Source organism: Eriocheir sinensis, chromosome 6 (genome assembly GCF_024679095.1).
Source record: "Eriocheir sinensis breed Jianghai 21 chromosome 6, ASM2467909v1, whole genome shotgun sequence".
Lineage (NCBI taxonomy): Eukaryota > Metazoa > Arthropoda > Malacostraca > Decapoda > Varunidae > Eriocheir > Eriocheir sinensis.
The window spans coordinates 10,132,460-10,142,779 of NC_066514.1; the positions used below are offsets into that span (position 1 = coordinate 10,132,460).

The 10,320-nt window shown below is 43.9% G+C and overlaps 1 protein-coding gene across 1 annotated transcript in view; it reads left to right on the top strand.

The window, feature by feature from the left end:
• Window positions 1–3,271, top strand: part of LOC126986496 (uncharacterized) — a 4,782-nt gene extending 1,511 nt beyond the window's left edge. The window contains exon 2 of the mRNA XM_050842729.1: window positions 3,100–3,271. Within this exon, the coding sequence (XP_050698686.1) occupies window positions 3,100–3,228 (129 nt within the window). The 3' untranslated portion in view covers window positions 3,229–3,271. The remainder of the gene's footprint in view (window positions 1–3,099) is intronic.
• Window positions 3,272–10,320: the final 7,049 nt, after the last annotated feature.

Here is a 10,320-nt window from a genome sequence, read left to right on the forward strand (position 1 = left end):
TATGAAGAAACTATTGCTGCCAACTGTAAAAATAATCCGAAATCCTTCTTCAGTTACATAAACAAGAGAAAGGCGATCAGAAGTGGAATTGGACCCTTAACAAACAGCGACGGTGCACTAGTGACTGACAGCCAACACGTTGCAAACCTATTAAACAATTACTTTTCCTCGGTGTTTAATACTAACAGTCCTCCCACGAGTGAGTGAAAGTGGTACGTGTTCTTAAGGCCGAAAAGGCTTCTGTCACATAAGTACGTGTCAGTTTAGTACGTGAAATGTCTATGTGATGTTGGTACTTGCCACGTACTCATATGACACTATCCTCTTTTAGTTTTACAGGTGCTTTGTTGCTTTAGTACGTGGTTATTAAACTTTTAACTGCCACTGGAAACTGGTACGTGTCTTTTTATTACGTGTCATTGTAGTACGTGCTGGTGTCACATTTGTACGTATTAGAAAGGTAACATGTAACGTGTAAAGACTTGGTAAGGCCCCTTCCACACGAAGGGCATGATCGGCGGCCAGACACTGTTACCAATTTGTGGTGTGGACGGCGATAACGAGTGTAGATGACGTCACTGACGAGGAAAGCATGGGAAAACCATCGAAGTGCTCGTGGTTGAGGCACTGACTATCTGACTGTCTGACTAGGGACCACGTTGCCAGACACACGATGTTACAAGTCAACACTGCCCTCCGTAGGTATCTGTGTTAATTGTACAAAAGCTAGCGTTAAGCTATAGAATATATACGTTTATATTTAAACTGCCCGGCAACGATTCTTTCGTCCCATGTTGTCGTGCTTAACACAATCCATGCTAGCCGTCGTTGCATTTACCTGCACAGCTGACTCCACTCTGCCCTCTGCTCGGCGTCTGTCTGGTCTAAGTCGTTCGCCTGCCTGTGCCTAGTGCCTATTGCCTATCTTAACTGCCTTAAAATGGCAGACTAGTACATGACAGAGGGTAAACGTAAAGGCAGCGTTGTTTTCGTTTCTGAAGGCCATGTTTACGTGAAAGACCGGCATTATCAGTCCAAGTTACACGTTAGGTGTTGGCTTTTTAAAACAACTGGCCAGGAGTGCCCAGCAGGAGCACACATTTGTCTCAACACTGACAAGGTAGAAGTTAAAGTGCCTCACCGTGATCATGGGTCTCAAGAAGTTGAGCTTGGCAAGAAAGATCTGAAGACACGTGTCAAGGAAATGGTTGTTGCTGAGCCTACACGCAATCCAAGAGAGGTCTTTGATGAGGCTTGCCGTGACGTAGGCGATGGGACTGCCAGTCAAGTGTCATACAATAGCATCAGAAAGCAGCTCTGGAACGAGCGCCTGAAGCTGCACCCCCCCCTGCCCTCTTGTCTCCAGGAGGCTGGCCCTGCGATACAGGCGAGCATGTGCAGCCACATTTACCAGGGTCAAAGGGTTGTTGACAACCATGTAGCTGTTTACTTGTGGAGCAACGACATTCAGCAAGTGTTGGTGAGTAATACATCATTATGTTGCATGAAATGATATGATATGGTTATAAAACTTGACGTAAAATGTATGATTCTATATGTTTACTACTTCTCTTGTGATATGTTATAATGTATGATTCTATGTTAAGTTTACTACTTTTCTATGATAACTACTTAATTAATAAAAACTACTTATAACTTAACGTATACGTAATAATTTATATTACTCTCTGTTTTCCTTTCCAATTTATCTCTTCTCTTTTTTTTGTCTGGTATTATATCTGCTCTCTTTTTTTAGGGGCAAGTTCAGGAAATGGCGACGGATGCCACGTTTAAGACCGTGGCAAAGCTGTTCAAACAGCATCTCACGTTCTTTGGCCTGTTTGGTGACAACTTCCTGCCCCTGTTCTCCGCCATGATGACCGGCAAGCCAGAGGTGCTGTACAGTGCAATGTATGAGACTATTTCAATTAAGTTTCCCAACTTGAAGCCACGCAAAGTACACACTGATTATGAGCGTGCGATACATTCAGCTATACTGTCTGTCTGGCCAGAGGCAGAGGTGGAAGGCTGTTACTTCCACCACAATCAGGTAAGATTTTTTTACTTTTTTTCTTTTTAACATTAAACTTTCTACTCTTTCACTTTCCATTCATACTTTTAACAGTGCACATTGGTATTATCTTGCAGACTGTGTGGGAGAACATCAAGTTACGTGGCCTTGTCCCAGCGTACCACAACAAGGAGTTACTGTTTGGGAAGTGGGTGCGGAGCTTTTTTGCCCTGCCCCTTCTTCCCAGTCACATGATTGAAGAGGGCTTCGTCTTGCTGAAAAGCAGTAGGCCCCAGGTGTGGGGTAGTGCTCATCGCACCAACAACGGTGCAGAAAGCTTTCATGCTTCTCTCAACAGAGAACTCAGGCCTAAACCTGGGTTTTGGGCCTTTATGAAGAAAATGGAAGAGAAGATCAGTCGCACCCTGACAGATCTGGAACGTGTGAAGAATGGGGTACCAGTCACCAGGCCAAAAACTGTCAGCGAAACACAGAGAAGGATTGCGGAGACAAGCGCAAAACTTGAAACCGGCCAGCTCACTGTTGAGCTGAAGTATGTGGGCTGGAAGGGTGTCAAGGAGAAGCAAGGCAACAATGTCCAGGCTGAGGTTAACTTGCCTGAGGCTGATCTTGCTGATGGTGATCTTGATGTCGACCTGCAAGACATAAACGTCGACCTGTTGGATGTCAGTCTCCAGGACATCAACGCAGAACATCATTTGCAGGACATGCCTGCAGACAGTCCTCCAAGGACAATGCCAACCTACACTCTGCCAATGACAAGGTCTGCCTCAACAACAGGTTCTTCTACAACCAGGACAACGTCATCACAGCCAACTGCACCAACATTGGCAAACTACACTTCCCCCAGGGCAAGGTCTGCCTCCGCTCAACAGCCTTCAGGAACTGACAGGCCACCAAGGAGGGGCGCGGCAAGATCTACAGCTGCAGGAAGTCCCTACAGACCACCAGTGACGCTGTCAGCAGCTAGGACAGAGACCAGCCTTCGCATTCAGGCTGACCAGGAGGTTGTTGCCCAGGAGGAGGATGCTCCGGTGGTTGCTGCACAGGAGGTTGCTGCCCAGGAGGTTGCTGGCCAGGAAGCTGCTGCTAAGAAAAAAATCAAGCGTTGTGCTGTCTGCTTGCAGGAGAACATCTCGGTCACACGGCCGTGTGGCCATGGGGACATATGTAAGGAGTGTGCTCAGAAAGTTTAGACCAAGAACTGCCACCTGTGTGTGTAAGGCTGAAATTTTTACTTTTGTTCAGGCTATTGCCAACGACTAATTACAGGTTTGCTTTGTCTGGAATGTGATTGATTGTGATTGATTAATAGTGATTGATTGATTGTGTTAGATGCAAATGGATGTAAAAGGATGTAGTGGCTAACTTTTGACAATAAACGTATATATTCATTATAACGTACTTACATTATCATTAACCACGTACTTAGGATCAACAATCTTAATTATGAACATAAATCCTTATAAATCACGTATCTAAAGGACAGGGGTCAAGAAAACCACGTACTTATGCACATTACTGCAGAAAAACCACGTACTTAGTTCTAGTGCTTATAAAAAAAAACATAATTAAATGACAAGTTATACGTACTAAAATGACAGTGAAGGCTACTTTAAACCCAAGGGCCAAGGATAATTAGTACGTGAAATCACGCACTTAAGTGGCCGCACTTATGAAACACTGAATCACGAACTTAAATGATATGTGATAACGTACGTTTGAAACACGTACCAAAGTCCCCCGCCCCCTCCCACCACTACCACCAACACCAGTACTAATGTAAATCCCGAGTACGCATTGCCTAACTTTGAAATAACAACCGGTGAAGTCCTTAAAGCCCTCCAATCACTTAAAACAAATAAAAGTCCTGGACCTGACAAAGTATATCCTACTCTGCTCAAAGAAACAAAGAGCGAAATACTCTCCCCCCTCACAACCGTATTCAATATGTCATTGCGACAAGGCATCGTCCCTTTGGATTGGAAAAAGGCTAATGTGACACCGATTTTTAAGAAAGGAGACAAAAAAGTGCCAGGTAATTACAGGCCCATTAGTCTAACTTCGGTTGTAGGTAAGCTACTTGAGAGGATAATTAGAGACAAAATTGTGAGTTACCTTGAAAGCCACTCATTAATTGGGGACTCACAACATGGCTTTCTTAACAAAAGATCCTGCCTATCAAACCTATTAACCTTTTATAACAACCTCTTCACTTTTTATGACGTAACCAAATCACTGGACGTAGTCTATCTTGATTTCCAGAAAGCGTTTGATAAAGTCCCACATCGTAAATTACTTTACAAATTAAAGCAAATAGGTACTGACGGTCAAGTAAACCAATGGATCGCGAATTGGTTGAGCAACAGACAACAATGAGTGGTGATTGATGGATTTAACTCAGAGTGGGCGCCGGTCACTAGTGGCGTCCCTCAGGGCTCGGTTCTTGGGCCAGTGCTCTTCATGATTTACATCAACGACGTGGATGTTGGATTCAATAATTGCATTAGTAACTTTGCAGACGAAACAAAGATTGGTAACTCGGTTCTCACTGACGAAGACAGGCAAAGCCTCCAAGAGGATTTGCACAAAATTTCAGCTTGGTCGGATAGATGGGAGATGCCCTTTAACGTAAAGTGCCAGGTCCTTCAAGTTGGAACGAGGAATAAGAAGTTCGATTACGAAATGCGCGGCGTTAAACTCAAAAGCGTTCAATGCGTCAAGGACTTGGGGGTCAAAATCGCGTCAAACCTCAAATTATCACAGCAATGCATCGATGCAGCAAATAAAGCGAACAGGATGTTGTACTTCATTAAAATAATTTTTTTATTCAAGAATAAAGATGTAATACTTTCGCTCTACAATAGTTTAGTCAGACCCCACTTGGAATATGCGGTACAGTTTTGGTCTCCCCACCATGCAAAGGACATTGCTAAATTAGAAGGTGTTCAGCGTCGGGCAACAAAAATGATCCCTTCCTTGAGCTTCAAATCCTACGAAGAAAGGCTTTCTACCCTTAACATGTTCTCTCTTGAGAAACGTCGCCTCCGAGGAAAACTGATCGAATGTTTTAAAATACTTAATGGGTTCACGAATGTAGACAGATCAACATTGTTTATGATCGATGACACTTTGCGTACGAGGAACAATGGCGTAAAACTCAGATGTAGACAAGTAAATTCAGACTGCACCATTTTTTTCTTCACCAACGTTGTAGTGCGAATTTGGAATAAGCTCCCACCATCAGTGGTCCAGTGTAAGACGATTGACTCCTTTAAAAACAAGCTCGACCGTCACTTCCTTCAACTTAGCATCAACTAGAGTAGAAATGCAACGTTTTGGAGCCTTCTGATTAATGTAAAATCACATAGGTTTTGAAGGACAGACCACCTAGTCTGGACCATGGGGTCTGTGTGGTCTGATTTTCTATGTAAATCTATCTATCTATGTAAATCTCTCTCTCTCTCTCTCTCTCTCTCTCTCTCTCTCTCTCTCTCTCTCTCTCTCTCTCTGTATGTGTATGTGTGTGTGTGTGTGTGTGTATATATATATATATATATATATATATATATATATATATATATATATATATATATATATATATATATATATATATATATATATATATATATATATATATATATATATAGACACACCCACACCCACGCCTTTGTGGGCGGCGAGGACGTGCCGAGTGTCTCCTGACCTCGTTTACTTCCCACCAAGGATTCTCGTGATCTCTATGGAGTCATTGCCGTAGGAAGACACATACCGAACGGGCGTGAGCTACTCCCGGTGAGGATATATGGGAAGCGAGGAGGGTGCTGAAGCCCTTCCAAGACCCTTCCCATGTCCTCACTAACCGTTTCCCTTTTGTCTCATCAACACCAGAGAGCAGTTCAGCATGCTCTCTAAAGACAGTTCCTCTTCTTTCTACACCACACTACATTCACAAAACACACACCTTTTCCCAAAATTCAAAATTCAACATGGCGAAAAAAATAACTCCCTCGGAGTCCCCGCCTGGGGGGGGAGTCCACAAATTCCCCCAGGGAGGACTCCCCTTCTGGCTGCCGACTTGAGAGGTGTCCTGATAACTCCTCGAACCTCCTCCTTATCAATTTCTGCAACATTCGCGGTCTCCGTTCTAATTTTCATTCTGTGGAACACCATCTCTCCTCCTCTAAACCTCACCTTCTCTTCCTCACCGAAACACAGGTTTCTGAGGCTACTGACAGCAACCTCTACTCTGTTCCCTCCTACTATCTCTCTCCTAAATTTCAATCCAAAGCTGGATGTTGCGCCTACGTGCGCAACGACATCACTTGCTCTCGTGCCCACGACCTTGACTCTTCTGAATTTTCCACCATCTGGCTAAGACTTCATTGTCATTCTATTACTAAATACATCTGTGCTGTTTATCTCTCACCTAACTCTACCAACTATGTAAAACTCTTTGACTATTTGAACTTTAAAGTGGAGCGCATCTTGACCCACTCTCCCTTCGCTGAAATCTCCATCTTGGGAGATTTCAATGTTCACCACCAGCTTTGGCTTTCATCCTCTTTCACTGACCAGCATGGTGAGCAAGCCTTCAACTTTGCTCTCCTCAACGACCTAGAGCAGCTGGTTCAGCACCCTACTCGTATTCCCGACCGTCTTGGAGACAGGCCCAACATTCTAGACCTCTTCCTTACCTCTAATCCTTCTGCTTACTCTGTCAAACTGTTCTCTCCGTTGGGCTCCTCCGATCATAACCTTATTTCTGTATCCTGTCCTATCGCTCCAGTACATCCTTTGGACCCACCGAGGAGGCGATGCTTCTGGCATTTTGCTTCAGCTCGGTGGGACGACCTGAGGATGTACTTTTCCGATTTCCCGTGGAATGATTACTGCTTCCAGGAGAGAGACCCCTCTGTGTGTGCTTTGCGCATCACAGAGGTGATTGTCTCTGGAATGGAGGAATACATTCCTCGTACTTTCTCTACTCCTTATGCTAAAAAGCCTTGGTTTAATCATGCTTGTTCTCGTGCTATTAAAGATAGAGAGGCAGCTTACAAAAGGTTCCAGAGCCTTCAAACTCCCACTAACTTTGATCTATACATTTCAGCCCGGAATCGTGCCAAATCTATTCTCCGAATTACTAAAACTTCTTTTATAAATAGAAAATGTCAACACCTTGCCTCTTCCAATTTTTTCTCGTGACTTCTGGCATCTAGCCAAAAATATCTCCCTCAATTTCACTTCTTCCTCTTTCCCTCCTCTCCTTAACCCTGACGGCAGCACTGCCGTCTCATCTGTCTCTAAGGCTGAACTCTTCGATCAAACTTTCTGTAAGAACTCCACCTTGGACGATTCTGGGCATATTCCTCCTACTCATTCCCCCTCTGACTCCTTTATGCCTGTTATTAAGATTCTTCCTAATGATGTTTTCTATGCCCTCTCTGGCCTCAACTCTCAGAAGACTTATGGACCTGATGGAGTGCCTCCTATTGTCCTTAAAAACTGTGCTTCTGTGCTGACACCCTGCCTGGTCAAACTCTTTCGTCTTTGCCTATCAACATCTATCTTTCCTTCCTGCTGGAAGTATGCCTTTGTACAGCCTGTGCCCAAGAAGGGTGACCGCTCCAATCCCTCAAACTACCGCCCAATATCTTTACTTTCATGTCTGTCTAAAGCTTTTGAATCAATCCTTAACCGGAAGATTCAAAAGCACCTTTCCACTTCTAATCTTCTATCTGATCGCCAGTATGGATTCCGCAAGGGGCGTTCTACTGGCGATCTTCTTGCTCTCTTAACTGACTCTTGGTCATCCTCTCTTAGCAGTTTCGGTGAAACTTTCTCTGTTGCGCTAGACATATCGAAAGCCTTCGATAGAGTCTAGTCCAGTCCAGTCTTTGCTTTCTAAACTGCCCTCTTTCGGATTCTATCCCTCTCTCTGTTCCTTTATCTCCAGTTTCCTTTCCGGCCGTTCTATCTCTGCGGTGGTAGACGGTCACTGCTCTTCCCCTAAATCTATCAACAGTGGCGTTCCACAGGGCTCTGTCCTATCACCCACTCTCTTCCTGTTATTCATCAATGATCTTCTTTCCATAACAAACTGTCCTGTTCACTCGTACGCCGACGACTCCACTCTGCATTATTCAACTTCTTTCAATAGAAGACCCTCTCAACAGGAAGTACACGACTCCAGACTGGAGGCTGCAGAACGCTTAACCTCAGACCTTGCTATCATTTCCGACTGGGGCAGAAGGAACCTTGTGTCCTTCAATGCCTCAAAAACTATCCTCGGTCTATCCTTAACTCAAAATCTCAACTGGAAACTTCATATCTCCTCTGTCGCTAAATCAGCTTCCTCGAGGTTGGGCGTTCTGTATCGTCTCCGCCAGTTCTTCTCCCCCGCGCAGTTGATATCCATATACAGGGGCATTGTCCGCCCTCGTATGGAGTATGCACTATGCATCTCACGTGTGGGGGGGCTCCACCCACACAGCTCTTCTGGACAGAGTGGAGGCTAAGGCTCTTCGTCTCATCAGCTCTCCTCCTCCTACTGATAGTCTTCTACCTCTTAAATTCCGCCGCGATGTTGCCTCTCTTTCTATCTTCTATCGATATTTCCACGCTGACTGCTCTTCTGAACTTGCTAACTGCATGCCTCCCCCCCTCCCGCGGCCCCGCTGCACACGACTTTCTACTCATGCTCATCCCTATACCGTCCAAACCCCTTATGCAAGAGTTAACCAGCATCTTCACTCTTTCATCCCTCACGCTGGTAAACTCTGGAACAATCTTCCTTCATCTGTATTTCCTCCTGCCTACGACTTGAACTCTTTCAAGAGGAGGGTATCAGGACACCTCATTCCAAATCTGACCTTGCTTTTGGCCACCTCTTCTGATTCTTTTTTTAAGAGCAGCGATTAGCGGGCTTTTTTTTATTATTGTTTTTTTGTGCCTTTGAGCTGCCTCCTTTGTTGTAAAAAAAAAAAAAAAACTCAAGGTCCAACAAGGCGATCCAAGCCTTCAATGTTGCTACTTTTATTACTATAGTCACCCCGTCTACTGCGACTTGTGCTAATGTGTGTGTGTGTGTGTGTGTGTGTGTGTGTAATAATGGCTTTATTATTATTACAATTATTATAAATAGTTAGTAAGCATTGCCTACTAAAAGTGCAAAAAATGAGGTTGATGGGTATGGGGATCTGACTGATGTAGGGGGAGGGTGTGTGTGTGTGTGTGTGTGTGTGTGTGTGTGTGTGTGTGTGCAATAATGACTATTATTATTATTATTTTATTATTATTATTATCATTATTATTGCAATTTTTATAAATGATTAGTAGGCATAGCCTACTAAAAGTGCAAAAATGAGGTGGGTGAGTATGGGAATCTGACGTATGTAGGGGGAGGGTGCTGTGTGTGTGTGTGTGTGTGTGTGTGTGTAATAATGGCTTTATTATTATTATCATTATTATTACAATTATTATAAATAGTTGGTAGGCATAGCCTACTAAAAGTGCAAAAATGAGGTGGGTGGGTATGGGGATCTGACCTATGTAGGGGGGTGGTGGAGAAAAGGAGGGGGTGGTGTGGGTGGGTATCTATGTGTGTGTGTGTGTGTGTCGCCTAGAAACAGCACGCTCACACTGGAGTTATTTTACAGGAAGGTCTACATCGTTACCTTGCTCCCTACATATGTAATTATCGTTTCTACCATTTTATTTTCGTACTACTACCTCACCTTTACTGTCACTAATGTCAGAATTCCCTGAACTGCCTGTAAAATAAAAGAAGAAGGTTAGAATAATGCGCCTAACATATAATCATGTTTTTTTTATTTTTGCACTGCGCACTTATATTTTTGAGGCACAAGTAAAATGACCTGCCCCTACCGTTATCAGTCATGTATTCCTCAGTCGCAGAGGACTCGTCAGAATCAATTAGCTGGAAGACTGAATCAATAAAGCTGGCATCGTCTCCAGACAAATTTTGCGCGTCATCCCCACTTGCCATGTTGCTTGCGACTGACAGCGTCGGCTATCTCGTACAGTTGCCACATGTCGCTAGAATCCAAGCAACAGCAACTGTCGTACATTGAAATCATTTAATATAGTGTTTTATGTAATCTATATTTATAACGCCGTTTCTCACAACTAAAACATTGGAAATCTGCCAAATAACTACAAATATAGTATTGACGAGCGAGTTATGTCACAAAACGTAAGATATATGCTTTACAGAGCCGAGGAGGAAAGTGGCACAAACGCTGTGCCGCAAGCACTGAATGGGTTAA